At 38.2% G+C, this 21062-nt stretch overlaps 1 protein-coding gene across 1 annotated transcript; it reads left to right on the top strand.

The window, feature by feature from the left end:
• Positions 1-7700: 7700 nt before the first annotated feature.
• Positions 7701-11908, top strand: LOC149407288 (Pectin lyase-like superfamily protein). The gene is made up of 5 exons (XM_089626263.1): positions 7701-8173; positions 9270-9441; positions 9537-9743; positions 10418-10677; positions 11477-11908. The coding sequence occupies exons 1-5, from the start codon at positions 7764-7766 to the stop codon at positions 11637-11639; spliced, it is 1212 nt and encodes a 403-aa protein (XP_089482389.1). The 5' UTR covers positions 7701-7763; the 3' UTR covers positions 11640-11908.
• Positions 11909-21062: the final 9154 nt, after the last annotated feature.

The following is a 21062-nucleotide window of genomic DNA, read 5'->3' as shown; positions in this document are numbered from 1 at the left end:
TGGATGATTTGTATATGTCTTTAAATAATTTTTCAGGTTTTTGGTTAGTCAGTATAATAGGGGAAACTCTGCCGAAATTTCGGTAGAGTTTCGAATCAATTAGTATAAAAACTCCCAATTTATTCAATCCGACTGCAAAATAACATACAATTCATAATCTCTCTTTCATTTTGTTCTCCATATTTTATCAATAACTCTCCACAACTTTCATTTTTTGCTCTTATTCAGCGAAATGTCCAATCCAAGTAGAGATTGGATCACGAAGAATAATCGGGTGACATTGCAGTACAAAACCAGGGTTAACGAGTTTATTCGCGCTGCAAGAAGATTTCCTAACAAAAATGACAAATATCGGTGTCCTTGCGAGGCTTGCAACAACGTGAGATGGCACGACATCGGAGTTGTTAGGAATCATCTGTTGAACAAGGGGTTTACCCCAGGCTACACAAAATAGTATCATCACGGCGAGCTCGAGCGTGTCATCCTTCTTCATGAAGAAGATTCCACCGGAGGAACAGATCAGAGAGGAATAGGAGGATTGCATGGTGCTGTGGAGGATATCAGGGATCACGAGGATTTCGGCGATGCTACGGAGCCGACCCAGAGCGAGGTGCGTGCAGAGGAGCAAGTGGAAGACCTCTTCGTCGAGTTGGAAGCAGAATTGTACCCTGGATGCAAATAGTGTTCTTCTTTGTCCTTCTTGGTTTCGTTGATGCACCTCAAAGTCACGAACCATTGGACGAACAAGTCGTTCACAGAACTCTTGCAGCTCTTAAGGAAGTCTCATCCAACTGATAATTGAATTTCAGAGAAGCATTACGAGGCATAGGCGAAGCTGAAGCGTTTTAGCATGGGATACAAGATGATCGACGCATGCATTAGTGGCTGTGTCCTATTTCGAAATGATCTCATGGAAGCCGACGTGTGCCCAGTATGCAACGAGAGCAGATGGAAGCCAACTGGGAAAATGATACCGCAAAAGATTTTGTGATATTTTCCCCTGAAAGATCGATTGAAGCGGTTGGACGCATCTCGACACACGTCGCTTCTGATGCAGTGGCACTAAAGAGATCGCGTCAAGGAAGTTGGTGTTCTGCGACATCTTGCGAATGGTACGACGTGGAAACACCTGGACGAGAGATACCTAGGCTTTGCTGCAGAGCCTCGAAACGTGCGACTTGGACTAGCTGTGGATGAATTCAATCCGTTCAGAGAAATGAGTCTATCGTACAACATGTGGCATGTGGTACTAACTGCGTACAACTTGCCGCCTTGGTTGTGCATGAAGAAAGAGTACCTGCTGCTGACACTTTTGATCCCGGGGCCTTACTCACCAGGAAAAAAAATGGGCGTGTTCTTGTAGCCAGTTGTTGAAGAGTTGAAAGAACTGTGGGAGACCGGATTTCACGTTCGAGATGGCGCCAATGATGAAGTGTTTCAATTGTGTGCCGGATTTCAATTTTTCTGCTCGATCGTATTTATCGGGATGGAGTGGCCAATGGTATCTCGCTTGCCCTACGTGCAACCTTGACACGCCGTCTTTGAAAGTCAAAAACAGGATCGTCTACTACGACCATCGTCGATTCTTGTGTATGTGCCATCGATTGAGAAAAAGCACCAATCACTACAAGGATCGCCACGAGAAACGAAGTAAACCCGAGAAGTTGACTCCGCAAGACATACTCTCTCAGTTGGCTAGTGTGTCTTGCACGACAACTGGCAAACACGCTGGCTCCGTGGGTAGAAAACGAAAGCGAGTCGAGTCCGAACTAGATTGGGCCAAGAAAAGCATCTTTTACGAGTTGCCGTACTGGTCAGATTTGGAGTTGAAGCATAACATGGACTTCATGCACATAGAGAAGAACGTGTGCGAGAATCTTCTCATAACCATGCTGAGCTTAGAAAAGAAGAACTACGACACCGATAAGGCGAGGTTTGATTTGATGGACTTGGGCATCAAGACCGCTCTCCACTTCAAAAAACAAGGGGATTCGTGGTACAAACAGCGAGCATCGTACACTCTAACCCTGGATCAGAGGCAGCGATTTACCGAGTTCCTCTAATCTGTCAAATTCCCAGATGGGCTCGCTAGGAATTTAAAGAAAAATGTGACTGCTGATGGAAAGCTCACAGGTTTGAAGTCACACGATTGCCACGTGATCTTGCAGAGGTTGTTGGCTGCTGGTATTCTCCCTTTTGTGCCAAAAGAAATACAGTAGACGATCTCCGAGCTTTGCAACTTTTTCAAGTTGATAACTTCAAGAACCTTGAGAGCAGAAGATCTTGAAAATGCGCAAGAGTCCATCATCGAGATCTTGTGTAAGCTTGAGATGATATTTTCACCTGCTTTTTTCACGATCATGGTTTACGTGGCGATTCATCTACCAGAGGAAGCATTGTATGGCAGCCTGGTGCATATACGGTGGGTGTACCCATTTGAGAGATACATTGGGACGTTAAAACATTTTGTCAAAAATAGAGCTAGGCTATAAGGCTCTATTGCAGAAGTTTATGTTGTAGAAGAAGCTCTAACATTCGTTACAAGGTATCTTGAAGATAAAAAAAGTGTCGTTGAAGTTCAAGTGCGAGAGCTCTCTGTTTTTCGATCCGAGATGTGTGTGCCTAATGGGATGATGAAGCCGATAGTATTAGACGATGAACATAAAGAGAATGCGGAGTGGTACATCTATACCAACTGTCCCGAAATGGATCCATATTTGACGTAAGTTATCGTTCATAATGCGTTTCATTCTTGTATATATTTTTTATTTAAGTAATGGTTTTAACAACAGTGAGCGTTTGGGTCTCTTGAGTGAATCTGGAGTTCGCGATATTGAAGCGGAGCATAGAAAGAGGTTCAAAATTTGGTTTGAGAAGAAGGTGATAACACAATAGCAATGCAATTTTTTGATAAACGCACAAGTGCTAATCAATGCTTTCTTTCGTAATCAAATTTTTTATATGAAAGCTAGTGGCTCTGACGTGTCTGACGAGCTCTATTCACTTTCTATCGGTTCCCTTCAAGTCACCTATCAATATCTGAGCTGCTTTGTAAATGGCGTGAAGTTCATCACTCGTCGTCGCGATAATCAACGAGTCACTCTAAATAGCGGTGTATGTGTGCTCGTGGATGAGTTCACTTACTATGGTCGAATGGAAGACGCCATCGTGGTGAACTATAGGCATTACTGTAGTGCTGTATTGTTCAAATACATTTGGTACGGTGACAAATATCATGCAAACCGACTAGTGCACACCGATAAGTCTACTGGAGAAACGAGTGCTTATACCGCGAAACAGTGGTTTACAGAGGAGCCGTATGTACTCGCGACTCAATTGAAACAAGTTTTTTTACATCGAAGATCTTGTTAAAGGCGGCGACTGGGAAATCGTCCAGGAATGCAATCATCGAGAGATTTGGGACATTCCTGAAATTGACCCTTCCAACTCAGCCTCGATCCTATTGACAATAGAATTGTCAAACGCCGAGCGTCTGAATCATCGACACGAACTGATGAAGCTGAGTTAGTGACTGTCATTGATGATAATGAAGAAGACGATGAGGAAAATGAGAGACGGGTCGTTTTTTAGGGAGAAGATGTTGATGTCGATATAGAAGAGGATATTAACATTATAGGCATAGATGACAATGAATGAGTAATATCTTTTTAGTATGTTTATTTACTAGTATGTAATCACGGTTTTCCTCTGTCAGATATGAGGTTTGTTAATAATAAAATCTGTGGTGCCGTCCACCTTTTTTAAAAAACAGAAAACTAATATTTTTTTACTGATATTGTTTTCATCTTACAGGATGTCAGATGCAGGTGGAGCAGGTGGAGATGAGTCTCCGCTACACCTTTCAGGAGCAGGTGGAGATGAGTCTCCGCTAGAGACACCGGGTTCCCAAGGTCCTAAGAAAACAAGGGGACCAATGACCGGCTCTACTTCGGCAAAAGCAGAGCATGGGGTATCCGATGCGAAGGTTGTTAGGTGGGACCCAATCAACCAAACCTTCTACCAGGATGTAAGGAAAACAATAAAAAAAAGGTAGGAGTATTCAACAACCGCTTCGGCGCTTTGATGAAAGTCCATATCCCTGTCACAGTTCGTGATTGGAATGAAGTGATGCCCCAGATATTGGGCAATATTCTGAGCGCACATCATTCTGAGTACACTTTTGTGTACAAGGATGATGAAACCGAGGAGCTGCTTCCAATGGATTGCTTTCGTCATCAGATTAACCAGACTATCATTCGCGATGCAAAACGAATGAGGCGCAACCAAAAGTCTAGATTATCAGGGACGTTCTTAGGCAAATGTTGCGGGCAAATAAATGTCGCCAAGAAAGAAATCCCAAAAGGATATCAGAAAGACGATTGGGAGAAAGTGATAGAGGAGTTCGCAGTTGACGATTGGAAGGTAATGTATAATTAAAAAAAAATTATGCTATCTTCTATCAAATCGAATTATAACGCAATTTAATATTTGCAGAAAAAGTCTGATCGCAACAGGGACAATTCAAAGAACAAGAAAACAAAATCCACACAAGGATCGATTTCTTTCTTGGCTCATCGACATTTGAACGTAAGTTTATTCTAATTTTGTAATATTTATTTTGCAATTAATACATTACTCAAATTTTGATAAAAACTGCAGAGTAGGAAAGATGAGACTTTGGCCTCGACGTTAGACGCGTAGGAGAAAAAACACGAAGATGATCAAGGCAACCGGGTGACAGATTGGGCGAAACAAGCATTTGTAAGTTACTTGTGTTAATTTCTTAATAATCAATATTCGATAATCTTGATATTTTTTTAACATATGTTTGAAGACGCGAATTAGAACTCAAGTCGAGGATATTCAGCGACAAGCAGCGGAGTCAGGCTAAACGTTTGACATAGACCAGGCGAAGCAGTATGCGATGGATACTGTTCTCGGGCAACGTCAAGATTGGTATGTCGAGATAGGTCCCTCAATCCCGAGATCCTCATATCTCTTGTCTTAGGCTCAGGACGAGAGCTCGTCATCAGGTTCGCCATCGAGGCGCGTTCCAGATCCAGTGGTTAGCGAGCTACAAGCAGCGTTGGCCGCATAACAGGTCGCGATGGAAGAGATGAGGCGTGAGCAACGAGCTCAGATGGAGGCCTTTCAGCAGCAGTTCTTTGCCTACACACAGCAGCATCCATCTCCCATGCAGACATCCTCTGCGATGCCGCACCTTTGGATGACGCCGCCATCAGCTTCAATGCCGAATGCTCAGACGCCAGATTCAGTAGAGTTTCATCGGCAGTGCACCAGGACGCCAAGGCGCACGAGGAAATCTAGCAGAAGAGGAGGTCGTGCATTGAAGAATTGGAACCCTCCGAGTGAAAAAGAGAAATAAAAGGAATAGGTTGTAATTTTTTTTAATTTATTGAACGTAAATTATCAAATTTATATTTGTTAATATTAGAATTTCTATTAAATGATCTATATCATTATTATCTGAATCAACGTATATATATAACTATTATTATTAAAATTATTTAATTAATTTTATAAAAAAAAATTATAAGCTGATTCTAATAGAATCAGCATTTAATAAAAAAAAGCTAAAGAGTTTCAGATGCGACTAGTCGCATCTGAAACTCTATATCCCGCCTAAATATATTATTTTGGAGTAAATTTAGGTGCGGCTTTTGGTGCGAAAAGTCGCACCTAAATTTGTCGCACCTGATAGTAATGACTTTCAGGTGCGAACTTTCACACCTAAGAGCATCAGGTGCGGACTTTCGGGTGCGACTTATTTGTCGCACCTGAAAGTGTCATCAGGTGCAACTTTTGCACTTTCAAGTGCGAAAAAGTCGCACCTTATGTTATATTTTGTACTAGTGGCCTGACGCCGACATCGCGCTTGCGCTTGCATGTGCAAGCAACACACGCGAGAGAGTGACAAGTGACACTCTCTAGGCTCCATAGCATTTAATAAGTTATTAATTAGGGCATATATAAGGAGCTCAAATCCTTAGTGTTTGTTTCATGTGAGACTCTTTCCCACACACACATTCTCTCATAACACACTATTTTGTCCTTTAGTGAATAATCAAAGGAAAAACAAATTGTTAATAGCAATTTTTTTCCAACTGCCTGAAATCAGATGGCTCTTCCGCGCCGATTTTCTGGATGTGTCTCCAAGATCTGGAATGGCGATGGCTCTCTGGCTTTGTTTCCGAACGAGCCTTCAGAGCAGCTTTTAGATCTAGGCAGAATCCGATCATCGGGACATCGTTTCGGGCTTTCCTCGTCGTAGACGGAATCCTTGGAGATGGGTTTGTGTCTGCTTCAACCGAGACGATCTCGTATGTAGACTTCGGATGAGCGGGCAAAGGAGAGTGGAAGTTGGTTTTATTTAGCTTTTTTTGTTGTTGTCTGTTTAGTGATCTGTTTGCTGTTTTTTTTTTAAATGTTTTTGATAGTTTGTGTAATGAAACAGTCATTTGAGCTTAGCTTATGTTGTTGCCCCTCTTCATAAAAAAAAAGAGATGGAAATAGGATGGTGTTTGGATGGATTAGCTTTTTTGTAGTCTCGAGATAGGCCTTGAGACTATCGGGATACGGAGGGTGGTGGAGAAATCGAGTGTGTGTCTGGGATTGGCATTGTTCTTGCTCGATTTCAGGCCATTTACAGAAGACATTTGTTGAAAAAGGTCAAAGGATTTCTTGGCAGGAATAACATTTTTCGGCAAAATAGACCCTTGTTTTTCTTTGTTTGCTTTGTCAGTTTTTTGCTTCTCGTTTTCATTTCAGCACATCTATTATTTGAATGTGTTATCGGCCTCTGTACGAGATCTTTTTGTATGGCTGAAGCTTAGTTGTTGATGATAATTTTCCTTTAAAAAAAATATGTGAATATAAGTGGATGATCAATGTACTGTTATATATTGTATATAGAGTGTAGGTTTATATTAACGCGTCTTAGAGTGGTTTTATTAGTGTAAAGTAGTCGATCACCAAATTATTAGTGCGAGACGCGACGAGCAGAAACAAGAAGCGCTCTACTTGAAACGGATGGTGACTTCGTAATTTGAAAATGTTTTATTGCCTTGCTTAGACTACAATGCCAAAAGGGAAACAATATCGCTTTTGGCTATATTAATTAACACACAAATGAAAATGACTATTGTCAGAATCAAAACCCATGTTTTCAGTGATATAAGATTTTGGTTCTAGAAAAGCTTTGCTTTTATGGTCCACCGTTCATTTGCACTAAAATAATCCCGCAATCTTAATTTTATAGTGTAATATGAAGCAGTCTAGTTGTCAAATTAATAATATTGATCTGTTTATAACATGTATATATATGTTTAAAAAGATAAGTTAAACAATCCTTAGTTTGACGTAATTTATTAAATGGGTTATTAAGAGTGGCTGAGAGTTTTTCAAGTATGAAATTAAAACAAATACAAAAACTAATATGCTAGAGTGTATTTTACGTACACTACGTGATAAATAATAATAATAATAATAATAATAATAATAATAATAATAATAATAATAATGTGTCTCCCATTTGAAGTTTGGTTGGTCAGAAAATTCCCTTAAGAATCATGCATTGAAGGGGACAGTGTAATTTGCAAGACATGTTACCAGACCCTTTCACTTCAAGTGCATATATCATTCATATATAAACGAAATGCCATATATATCACAGTACCCCAATTTAAATTGATCACAATTCCCTCCTGTTAAACTTAAATTTAATTACCACATTAACAATAGTCATGAGGACAAAAATTAAGTGTCTAACTTTGCTCATTGCACTTCTCGCCGTGCTTTTAGCCTCTACAAACCTCAAAGTTCATATTACTACAACAACCAGAAATCCACCATTATCATCTTTCAAGGAGTTGATCGATCTGGCTATCACAATCTCGTTGTCATGGGTGATCAATGTTAGGCATCATCATCACGGGTCGAGCAAAAAGCGTCCGGACAAGGGCAAAGTGGAGTCGATATGCGATGATTTTAGCCCTCCATTGCCTCCTGCGGATCTCAACACGACCTCAATTCTCTGCGTGGATCGCAATGGTTGTTGTAATTTCACGACCGTTCAAGCCGCGGTGGATGCGATTCCTACCACGCCGAGCCAGGTCAAGCGAACCATAGTATGGATCAATTCCGGTCTCTACTAGTAAGTGTTTATTTTCTTTCTAATTTGACTTTACGAAAATATATATTATTGAGGAAAATATATAATTTATTGAGTAACTAAACCACTAAAATTTGGAGATTTGCTAAATAATCAACTTTTTATAAATTTTATGTATATAGCCATTATGGTGATGAGCATTGTTTTAACGTTTTTAGCATTCCACTTAAGTCCATTGGAGTCTGGTGATTATATACAACTATTAATGAATATTTACAACTATTAATGTCTTTTTGGCTTTGTTACATTTTCTCTGGAAAAAATTATGAAATATTGGGTTGGAGGAAAGTATCGTGCTCACATGGAAATTTCGTAACGAAGTTACCCAAAAAAAAAAAAAATTCTTCTACATAGAGATGGTCGCTTAAATAAAATCAAACATCATATTCTTACAACCGTCAAAAACAAAATTGAGAATTACTCCAAAAATATGACTAATCGTAAATATAATTATTTTTCCATTTTTCATTAAGAAAAGCTTAATTAAAATATCATGAAAAATTGCATTTAACAGTTTTTTTTAATGACAATCATAGTCATAAAATAAAATAAAACTTTCCTTATATGGATAATGAGAAAAATCTTTTAACTAGTCAGACTTTTAAAATAATTCCCTAATCCCATAATTTTGTCGTTTAGAAAATAAAAATCATCACAATAATAGTCACATGAACTCTCTCTCTCTCTCTCTCGCGCTTGCTTAAGAAATTAGGTCACACACACACGCGCGCGCACACACACACACTTTATTTAAGAAAATGTCATAGATCCATACAATAAGAGCTAATAATTGTCTATATAAAGATGAAGTAAATATAAACAAAATATTATAATATATTAAAAAATTGCACTCAAACTCTGATGCGTATATATTTATCACTATAAATTAAGAATGATAAATTTTTAGTCATTGTGTTAAAAAAAAAAAAATAGTCAATATAAGTATCGAGTAATTTGATTTTTTCCCTCTTTTTTGTATGCTTATTTATTTTATGCTTTATATATATATATATATATATATATATATATATATATATATATATATATTCTAAGTCACGGGGCGTATTTGATCTTGTAGTGAAAAAGTGACAGTCCCAAGGATCAAACCGAATGTAACATTTCAAGGACAAGGCTATACCACAACAGCCATTGTTTGGAACGATACGGCAAGTTCGTCTCACGGAACTTTCTATAGCGGCTCAGTTCAAATTTTCTCGGACAATTTCATAGCAAAGAACATAAGCTTCATGGTGGGACTTATATTCATACATACATTTATCTTGGTTAATTATAATGCATATTAGAGGCGACGTATTATATATGATGGCCGTTTCTATGTACGTAGAACGTTGCTCCAATTCCAAAGCCGGGCGATATTGGGGCTCAAGCAGTGGCAATTAGGGTTTCGGGGGATCAATCTGCGTTTTGGGGCTGTGGATTTTTTGGGGCACAAGACACTCTTCACGATGATAAGGGTCGACATTACTTCAAAGAATGTTACATCCAAGGCTCTATTGACTTCATCTTTGGAAATGCGAGGTCATTTTATGAGGTACATAATTCAAAATTACTGCATGTAATATTGTGTACGTTACGTGCATGCGTTAACTATCTAGTACTCTTTTACTGCATGCTAATTTGTTTTGTCTGGGTTTCAGATAAGCTTTTGCTATTTTTAAGTCTTTTGTATAACCACTCATATATGATATTAATTTGTAAGTTATAAACGAGGAAGCTCTCCAGGAGAAACGTACTATAATTTAGCATAGTCATGTGGGGTACTAAATACTGATTTGAATTCATAGTTTCAGGCCCCACTGTACAGTCTTAATTATTATTTGAAACTGTGCAATATATTAGCTTATAAAATTTTATAACATAACGTCTGTTAAAAAAAAAAATGGATAGTCAGATGTTTCCTAAAATATTTTTCGTCATGGCATCGGCCGGTATTGAAAAAATCAATAAATAAGCATCAAATCCTTACACAGTGTCACGTCATTGTAACATAATATTGCTGCCAAAATGTTCAACTATATATCTACTCAAAATGAAAATTTTCCTGCATAGAGGTGAAACTAATTAGTCTTACCAAGACTTATATATAGGACTCTATTATATGCATACCTTTTAATATATTAGCATATAGACCCTAAATTTATTAATATTAATGGCTGAAATAAAGTAAATGCATATTATTCATCACTTAGCCACTAATGCTTGCAGGATTGTGAGTTGCTTTGCATGGCAAACCCAGTGGCCGTGGGTTCAAAGTCCGTTGATGGATCGGTGACAGCACACGGCAGGACGTCAAAGGACGATAATACCGGCTACGTGTTTGTTAACTGCACGATTGGAGGGACGGGCCGGATTTGGCTGGGCCGGGCTTGGAGGCCGTTCTCGCGTGTCGTCTTTGCTCTGACAACTATGTCCAACATCATAGCCCCCGAGGGTTGGAATGATTTAAATGATCCGTCCAGAGACACGTACGTATAATCATATACATACGACGTAATTATTTTATGATTTTTAGTGCAAATAGTCTAGTTATATTTTTGGGAGAGGCGTGTTGGTGCATTAATTAATTATTTTTAGAGTAAAATGGTCCTCAAAACTAGTGATTTTCTAGCATTTTAGTCATGCTATACTAGAATTAACCTTTTTATTTTTTTTTTAAATATAATTCAACACTTGTACAGCTTAAAACATATTCATATATACAAAGTAGCATAAGCTGTTGATTTTATAAAAGAAACTAAGTAAATATAATTTGACCTTAAAATATTGAATGAACGTTATACAAATTTAGATTTAGAGTAAGAATTTGTTATAATAATATTTTTAGATTATTATAAACAAGTTGTTGTAGTGTGTAAGCATGTAATAGTAAGTTGTTTAAGTGTTGAATTTCGTAAAAAAAAACATGTTTTTATATGAGAATGGCTTTAAGAAATGTTACAAAATCAATAGTTTGAGAACAATTTTTTCAATGATCGTAGTAATAATTCTATTTTGCTCAACAAATTAGTTTCGGCCGGGGACTTGAAAACGACTGACCACTTGGGCTGAAAAAAAAAACTTTATTTTACACTTTTTTTTTTTTTTTTCTATTGTCAATATTCTGTGTTATTTGAAGAATATCTTTAATGTTTATTCTGTTAAGAAAAAAAAATAAAAAAAGACAGAAACGTTATAAAGACCTTGAGTTTTTTTTTTTAATTTTTTAATTTTTAATTTTTATATATGAATACGAAACTTGATTTGATGCTTTAATGTTATTTGCAGGACAATATATTATGGAGAATATAATTGCTCCGGGCCAGGGTCCGACACGGCCATGAGATCGTCGTACGCGCATAAATTAAATGACACGGAGGCTGCTCCTTTTCTTAATGTTTCTTTTATTGACGCTGATCAGTGGTTGCAGCCCTATACTACACTTAATTAACTCATTATTACATTTATATTAAATCATATTATACATTTGTAATCAAAGTAAAATATATTCCTTATCTCAAATGCCGACTAGACAATCTCAAATAATGGACATTGAATACAACATAAATCCATCCACAGTGGTCGATATCCTCGGCCATAGATAGCTACTGGTTGAGCTCCGGCCGATTGGGCATTGACCAAGTCAAGATCAAAATGAATTTTAGGCTAAAATTTTAGCAAGATTGATGCCATCATTGGCTGAGCTAGCTAAGGACCAAGGGGCATATGCACTCCCGAGTTTTTTAAAATTATAATTTTAATATTTTTTACCTTAAAATTATATGATTTTTGTATTATTTATATTCCCTCTGATATTTTTTCTAAATTGCCCCCGGCTACGATTCTAGCTCCACCATTGAATGCCACAACTTTCATCAAGACCTCTTGATCAGCGCGATTAATGCAATTCATTATGCTTGAATAAAATTTAAGCATATGCTGAAAACGACATAAAATATGAAATTACTCCACTGTAAAATACCGACCATGGATAACTTTATGAGCTGGATCAGGACAATGTTGATGCCTGGACTAAGTCAAGCTCGAGCTCGATGTGTATGACCCAAAGTTTCAAATCTAGCAGATATCTAGCTATATCTAGGCGAGATCTAGTTTGTTTTTACACTCTCGATACGATATCTATAGTATCTTTTATATTTTTATAAAATTTTACAATAAATGTGTGAGATATCACATAAAATTTCGTCAAGTGTTTAAGAAAATTAAGCGTTTAAAAAACTAGAAATTGGAAGAAAATCAATGGACGATGCCAATTTTTTTTCTTTAAAAATTGACATTTTTTCAACACTAATTCTCATTTTTTTTAGAATTACCAACGACCATGTTCCAAACTAGTGTCATGTTACGAGACAGCTATGATTTTCGACAAGCTACGATACATATAATTATTTTGATATACAATTATTTTTTTATTATATATTTTATAAATATCCGATGGTATTTGGTATCTCAGTAAATTTATGGTCGGTAAATCGGTAGCGGTATTTCAAATAACTATAAAATCTCCGTCGATATCTCTCTCGGTAGTCGGTATCTCAATCAAATTGGACCATCGTTATGTTGTATTTGAATTCTTGGTATGACATCATAAGCTCGAATAACGAGACATGACTCGTGTTTGAACTCAAGATCTCACGATATTTGCAAGTTTCACGATCAATATCCATTTAAAACTTCGAACTAGTCATGTTTGGCAGGCTATGATGGGATATTATTATTATTATTATTATTATTAGGATGAGCTAGCTATCTAGCTCATATTAAGCACCTCTTTTAAAATAATAGCCCAAATATGAGTTTAGTTGGGTAAATAGCCCATACTCAAACCCAATAATACAATATACCAATTATACCCTTCTACAACAACGTCTTCATCATCTTCAACTCTACAACTCCGTCAAATCAAAATTTGCGACTCCAGAGCTCCGACATCATCTCTCTTGGCCTTCGAAGACTTGAACGATATCGAGATTAACTCCGACGCCGCCATATTCGATTTTGCTATTGTACGGAAGCTCCAAACCCTAGGCTTCACAAACCTTTTATTCCGAACCCATGCGAACTCAACCTGACTCTCAGAGCGAAGTCGAGTCCTTCTTCGCCACCGAGAAGCCCGAATTCGTGATCCTCGCTGGATGGAGCAGAGATACGAATAACTCATACAAAGATAATCCGATTAACCTTCATAGTCAATCAGATTAACTATCACAATTAATACGCAGAACTGGACTTGCGACCTTTGAACGGTCGGATCGGCGTAATCGCGTTGTCGTCGATGTTTGAGATCGTTTCTGAAGAAGGATTGTCACAGTTAATCGGATTAACCTTCACAGTTAATTCGATTAACTATCACATTTAATACGCATAACTAAACCTGTGACCTTCGAACGGTCGGGTCGGCGCAACCGCAGGACTCGCCGATGTGCGAGATCATTTTCGAAATAGGTTTGTCACAGTTTATCAGATTAACTTTGATAGTTAATCGGACTAACTGTAATGATTAATCGGATTAAATGTCTCCGAACTGGTCTTGCAGAAGCGATGACTGACACGATGCTAGGTCAGTCCCTCTCTCTCCCTCCTTCGATCTCTCTACAACTCGAATTGAGCCACCGTGACCTTCCGATCTAGCCGATCTCAACGATTTTATTTCTGTAGGAGAATTCGGATCTTCATGAAACATCTTGAATCGGAGCTGGAGATCGGTGGAGCATCCCGGTCGGAGAAGAATCCTCGTTTTGTATCTCCGGCCATAGCCTCTCAAGCCTCTGTCTCCAACGTGAACTCAATTTCTCTTATCATTAAATCTCTTGAATCAAATCCAAAGATCGGAGAAGCATCATGGCCAGAGGAGAAGCCTCATTTTGTAGCTCCGGCCATGGCCTATCAAGCTTCTGTCTCCGACGCGAATTCATTTCCTCTCGTTGTGAAATCTTCATAATCAAATTTGGAGAACCCAGGTCAATCTCGGGAGGAAGAGTATATTCAGGGTGAGAGAGAGGTGATTTGGGAAAATGCATTTTAGGCACATTAAAAATTCTTTGGCCAATTGCTTGATAAAACACAAACTTTGGCTATTATTTTAAAAGTCCCTTATTAAGTGGCTACTTATTTACAAATCTCTTATTATTATTATTATTATTAGATTAACTGGTGGAGGGTTCGCCTTCCCAGTTGCCCTCCTGAAATCTCCCAAGAAACTCGCGCACCCATTCCACTGGATTAGCGGGTTTCCATATCTTGATAGTGAGTTGTCGACTTTGATGAACACTCTGATTGCATCATGTGTCTGAATGTATGAAACAATTTCTCCAAACTCCGAACAGCCCGACACTCCCAAAACGCATGGGAAATGGACAGTGGATGACCCGAACACCATACGCAACTCACCACATTAGAGATTTTCTGACGCATGAGATCTTCACGAACCAGGATCCTACCCTTGCATACTCTCCGTACATGCAACTTCACTTTGACCAAAGCTACCCGGTAACAACTTTGAACAAAATATGCTCCATCCTTGAAAAAAATTCCATATTAAAACATTTGGAGAAATCAAACCCAAAACTCGAAATGCTCATAATCGAATTCGCGTCCTATTTAATAGACATAGCCCAAACTAGCTTCTCATCCCAATCTCTTATCGGACTCTTAACCTCGGCAGCCCGCATCCATTCGGAATGAAGAGGAGGGTTGATGAGGCCAAACCTACCGGGCTGTGGTACCCATTTGTCTCCAATAATATATAATAGTTGAGATGACCTTTGTCATTTGATATTGAGGTTATCTTAATTAATCTTATGTCATCTACCATATCGTGCTTAATAAAAGCGGGTCCCCGTTTTGGAAAATGATTGCTATTTTTCTTATTTTTGAGTGGAACCACGTATGATGATAATTAAACTGGCGTGCAGAAATAGCTAATCAATGGTCACACACGGATCTATGCATGAGGACAATGTATTAATGGTCATTGCTTGGCTTGTGTGCCAATCAAGTGGTGGAATGGAACAAAGTTTCCTAAACTCCAAGTACGCGATTGCATATTTTCATGATATATTTATTTATTCAAAGTATAGTTGACTGTTTTTTATTTTCGTTAAATGGGATCCTCCAGCAGAATATTTTGAAAATTTTGTAAGACTATATACATAAAAATAAAACTTAAATCACAAGGAAACTAAAAAAAATAGAAATTAAAACTCATCATAAATAGATAAACATTTAATTATTGATACAGACATTTGAGTCGTCAACATTTTCAAATAAGACCTATTAGGAGCACAAAATTTATGAATTCACTTTGAGGGTCTTCCCCAACTAAAACCCACATCCATAGAAAAGACACACAAATCTCATATTTTAGATATAAATAATGGGGACTAAAAACTAAGGTCAAAAGTGGAGATATGGGATCGTCCGAACCTGATTGACGCACAACCGTGGAGATGACGACTCTCTGAGCTCTAAACAAAGGTCAAAAGAGTCAAGAATCTACTGTTTGGCATTTAACTCCGAAAAAAATCAATTAGGGAAAAGAATAGAACGCACATCTCACATGTCAGAAATCGAAGTCTCACAATGTTGCAGGGAAGTCTCTAGCGACACTAGAGAATTTAAACTGTAGTACTAGTTATTTTTAAGAGAGCAATGCTCTAATTATATTAAAAGTTAATTAGCTAAATATAGTTTGGTTTTACAGGTCAATTGTTCACTTCAAAAATAAACTTAAAATGTTTAAAGGTAACAATTAAATATAGTTCTGATATAGTCTTATCCAATTAATCGTGGATTCAATATTTGAGATAGAACTGAACTTGTGTAAGAATGGTCAAAGAATTAAGCAAGAACGAATAAGTAAAATCATATTGGAGATTGAACAATTTGTGTAAGAATGGTCAAAGAATTGACGGTCCAATTTGTTTTTCCCTTTGTTTTATGATTTTTTACAGGCCCGTAATGACCAAGTCTTGTCTAAAAGTTTATATTCTAATTTTTTTTAGCAGTTATTTTACTGATAAAAAATATATGAAAGAGCAATACATGTTGATATTCATCTGATGATCTCATCGTAGATCTTTTAATTAATGTCATCTTTTACTTGGTCGATTTATTATTTTTGGGGTTCCCTATTATGAATGAAAGATACATAACGAGATTTTATTCGGTTTATTTGCACTTGTGGTCTCTGAATCTCAAAATCTGGCATTGGTGTGCCAAATTTCTATTAAAATTTTTATGGCATCTCAAATACATTGCCTACGTTGTCTTATTTTTATGAAGAAAAAAAAATCATCACGAAATCAGTATATCAAGTTTCGACAACAAAATCTATTAGGCGAACACTTCAAATTTCATCTACAAAATCGTTTTTGTAATTTTTTTTAACATGAACTTACCATTTTTTTTCACATTGATAGAAATTTTGATAGGGATCATAAATAATAAGAAAACAAAAGAATAAGGGTTAATTTGTTATAATGGTTTTTATTACAATAAATGATAAAGACAATGAGAGTGATGCATCAAAGAATGTGGGGCATGATATATGTGGAACGTAATGTTCTTCCTTATTATAATGGTTCTCATACTACTATACTAGTACCCAAAAAAGAAAAAAAAAAGAATAAACAAATTAGCACATATTATTATTTATTGTATATATAGTTTTATTTTTCACTCCCCCGTATTTATTATTTTATTTAACTTGTTGAGCATTCCAAGAAATAAAACTACTGCTCACGGAATTATACTCGCCTACATAACTGCATCAAAAGATTCAATACTCCAAATCCCAAAGAAAACCATAGTTTTATTTTATTTTCTATAAAAATAAATAAATTAAAACTAATACACGCTGATTGTTTTTAGCAATAGCGACTACAACAAAAATCGATGTTAATCTTAATTCAAATTAACTTTCATTAATTATGATGATTTTTGAATATCATCGAAATTCATCGCAATTAAATTGAATTAAGAGAATCATAGACTCTTTTATAGTAATTATTATCAATAAGAATCACGGTTTTCTAGGGATGGCAACGGGTACGGGTAAAGTCGGGTACACCTATTCCGTTATCCGTACCCGCTATAACTTTTTACCCGTTACCCGGATCCGTTTACCCGGATTTTGAGACGGGCCGGGTAACGGGGATACCCGTCGGGTAACGGGGATACTCACCGGGTAAGCGGGTTAAAAATATTGGACCCGTTACCCGTTTACCCGGTTTATAAAATGGTAGCGGGGCGGGTAGACCCACTTACCCGTTTATAAAATAACAATCCATCAACAATATAAAGTTTAAAAAGAATAAAATTTAGGTGAAAAATATCAAAGTGCTACTACAATATAAAGAACATTAAAATTCAAAATAAAAAAATAAAAAAAATACAAAAGAAGTCTTCATTGCAAATTGATCATCTTCATTGTAAATTTGGTCATCTTCATTGCAACGCTAACATATAAAAATTTATTATCTTTTTAAATATTTAAAAGTTAACGGGTCGGGTCTCGGGTAACCGAGTACGGGATAACTATTCCGTTACCCATACCCGGACCCGTTAAAACCTTAACGGGTATTACCCGTTTACCCGTTTATCCAAAAAGAACGGGTATTACCCGACCCGAATAAATCGGGTAACGGGCCGGAACGCGGGTAATGGGTCAAATTGCCATCCCTACGGTTTCCATGATCCGAATTAATTACGATTAACACTGATTAATTCAACTAAATTCCAATAATTTATTATTAATTTCGATGAAATTCAATATTTTCTTCAATGATAAGTTTAAAATGTAAATTTTTTTTAAGAATTAATTTCGCGGGTGTTTGAGATCGTTAAAATTCGTCGAGAGAGAGAGAGAGAGAGAGAGAGAGAGAGAGAGAGAGAGACTTATGTTAAATGCGTTGAAGGGTATTTTTGTTCAAAAATGGGTCAAATTCTAATTTCATATATTCTTAAAATTCACAAGCCCACTATTGATATTTTTATATCTATTAGGTCTATGTTGAAGTTTAGAGAGAGAGAGAGTCGAATCTGGAGAGAAGATAGAGAAAGAGAGAATCGGAGAAGAGAGAGTGTTCCGAGACTTTGAATATTTCTTATATTTGATATTAATTTGTATCACCTATTTATACATATGGTGGGTACAAGAGAGAGTGTAATAAATACATGTGTAATAACTACTTCTAGGAAAAAGAGAATAATAAATATACACAGAGAGCAAGACATAGGAAATAACATGAGAAATAAATGCGACAATTTCCCATGTGGAATGAGTTCCAATGAGAGGACTTCCGAGGCAAGCTTATCAGCGGAAGGGCGAGCTGGCGAGCTCGACGCGGAAGGGCGAGCTGACGAGCTCGACGCGGAAGGGCGAGCTGACGAGCTCGATTTCAACACTCCCCCTCAAGCTTGACTGTATATGTTGAGGAGGTCAAGCTTGCTACATAGCTCGGAAAAGGTTGCTCGTGGAAGGACTTTGGTGAGAATGTCGGCGAGCTGATGACCTGACGGAACGTATTCCATATCGATTATTTTTTCTTCAATTTTTTCACTGATGAAGTATTGGTCGATCTCGATATGTTTTGTTCTGTCATGATGGACTGGATTTTTGGCTATGCTGAGAGCAGCTTGATTATCGCAAAAGAGCTTGATTGGACCTTCGATGATGATCTTGAGGTCATCGAGAACTCTCTTCAGCCAGATGTCTTCACATACTCCACTTGCTAAGGACCTGAGCTCGGCTTCAGCACTACTCCTTGAGACAACAGACTGCTTCTTGCTTCGCCATGTAACAAGATTTCCCCAGACGTATGTGCACATACCTGAAGTTGATCGTCTGTCTGGAACATGTCCGGCCCAGTCTGCATCTGTGAACACTTCAACACCTCGACTTCGTCTTTTCTTAAAGGAGAGACCAGTCCCCGGGGCAGCTTTGAGGTATTGGAGAATCCTCGTAACTGCGTCCATGTGAGCTGTCGAAGGATTACTCATGAATCGACTTACCATACTCACTGCGAATCCAATATCTGGTCTCGTGTGAGTTAGGTAGATGAGTTTTCCTACGAGCTGTTGAAATCTTTCTTTGTCGGTGGCGGCCTCGTTGGTGCGAGCTAGAAGTTTCACATTGGCATCCATCGGAGTGTCAACTGGTTTGCAGCCAAGCATGCCAGTTTCTTTGAGGAGGTCCAACGTGTACTTGCGCTGGAAAACAGAGATGCCCTTTTCTGATGAGTTAGGTAGATGAGTTTTCCTACGAGCTGCTGAAATCTTTCTTTGTCGGTGGCGGCCTCATTGGTGCGAGCTAGAAGTTTCACATTGGCATCCATCGGAGTGTCAACTGGTTTGCAGCCAAGCATGCCAGTTTCTTTGAGGAGGTCCAACGTGTACTTGCGCTGGAAAACAGAGATGCCCTTTTCTGATCGAGCTACCTCCATGCCGAGGTCCTTGACTTCGAACTCAGATGACAAAGTTTGCTTCAGCCTCCTGATCTCTTCCAGGTCGTCTCCGGTGATGACTATATCGTCCATATACACACTAAGAATAGTGTGCTTGCCTTGTGTGAAGATTTTTGAGAAGAGTGTTGGATCTTCTTGACTCTGCTCGTAGTCACAACGTTTGAGCACGTTGGTGAATTTTCCGAACCATGCTCGAGGGGACTGTTTTAGTCCATATAGTGACTTCTTGAGTTTGCAGACTTTGTTGGCTCCTTGATCTTTGTCAAATCCTGGTGGGAGTTGCATGTAGACTTCCTCTTCCAGTTCGCCGTTTAGAAAAGCATTCTTTACATCGAGCTGGATGAGAGGCCAATCTAAGTTGGCTGCTAGTGAAAGGAGGGTTCTGATGGTATTGAACTTTGCAACTGGAGCGAATGTTTCTTGATAGTCAATGCCATACGCCTGCGTGTACCCTTTTGCGACAAGTCGGGCTTTGTATCTCTCCACTGTCCCATCTGGATTGTGTTTGATGGTGAAGAGCCATCTACATCCAACAGTTCGCTTGCCTGGTGGTAGCTCGACGATATCCCACGTATCATTCTTTTCGAGGGCTTGGATCTCAGCATGACTTGCGTCTCGCCACTCGGGACTTTGAAGGGCTTCCTCGATGGAGTTCGACACTTTTCCTTCATCTAACTTCGCCACATAGGCTTGGTAGCCCGTAGATAAGTTCCCATAGTACACGTAATCCTCCATCCTGTATTGACCACACGACCGAGCAGGTTTTCTTACTGCAATGGGTAAGTCTGGAGATTCGATGTTACCTTGTTCAATAGTGTCGTGGTTCAGGTTCGGAGAGACATCTTGGTCACGAGCTTGTACCGGACTCTGGGTGATATTCAGTTCGCATGGAAAGGGTTCAGAGGCTTGCGAGCTGGGAATTTCTTGAACAGGTGAGGTCGGCGAGCTGGGAATTTCTGGAACAGGTGAGGTCGGATTTTGAGGCGAGCTGGGAATTTCTGGAACAAGTGAGGTCGGATTTTGAGGCGAGCTGAATTATGGGTTTATGATGAGCCAATTTGGGAAGTCATTTTCGTCATTCTCCCCCTGACGAGCTGAATTGGCGAAGTAAGGACTGAACTCATGAAAAGATACATCCATTGAGACTATGAATTTTCGTGATCGGGGTTCATAGCATTTGTAGCCTTTCTGGGTTGCTGAATAGCCAAGGAAGATGCATTTGAGCGATTTTGGTTCAAGTTTACCTTGGCCATAAGAATGAGTGAAGACTGAACAGCCGAACACTTTCGCAGGTAGGGTTGAGATGAGTCGACAGTGAGGGTATGTCTCTAGAAGGACTTGCGATGGGATTTTATAGCCAAGGACACGAGATGGCATTTTGTTTATGA

The sequence above is a fragment of the Urtica dioica genome, chromosome 1 (assembly GCF_054948205.1).
Source record: "Urtica dioica subsp. dioica isolate 48M chromosome 1, U.dioica_male_clone48M_v1_H2, whole genome shotgun sequence".
NCBI classification, from domain to species: Eukaryota; Viridiplantae; Streptophyta; class Magnoliopsida; order Rosales; family Urticaceae; genus Urtica; species Urtica dioica.
Note: the sequence above shows the minus strand (reverse complement) of the source record. Positions and strands in the feature narration are given on the sequence as shown.

Excerpts from the sequence above, each read along its gene's own strand:
- LOC149407288 (XM_089626263.1), top strand. The coding sequence starts at position 7,764 with ATGAGGACAAAAATTAAGTGTCTAACTTTGCTCATTGCACTTCTCGCC. Across the intron at positions 9,744-10,417 it reads ATGCGAGGTCATTTTATGAG|GATTGTGAGTTGCTTTGCAT; the intron begins GTACATAATTCA and ends TAATGCTTGCAG. Across the intron at positions 10,678-11,476 it reads AATGATCCGTCCAGAGACAC|GACAATATATTATGGAGAAT; the intron begins GTACGTATAATC and ends TGTTATTTGCAG.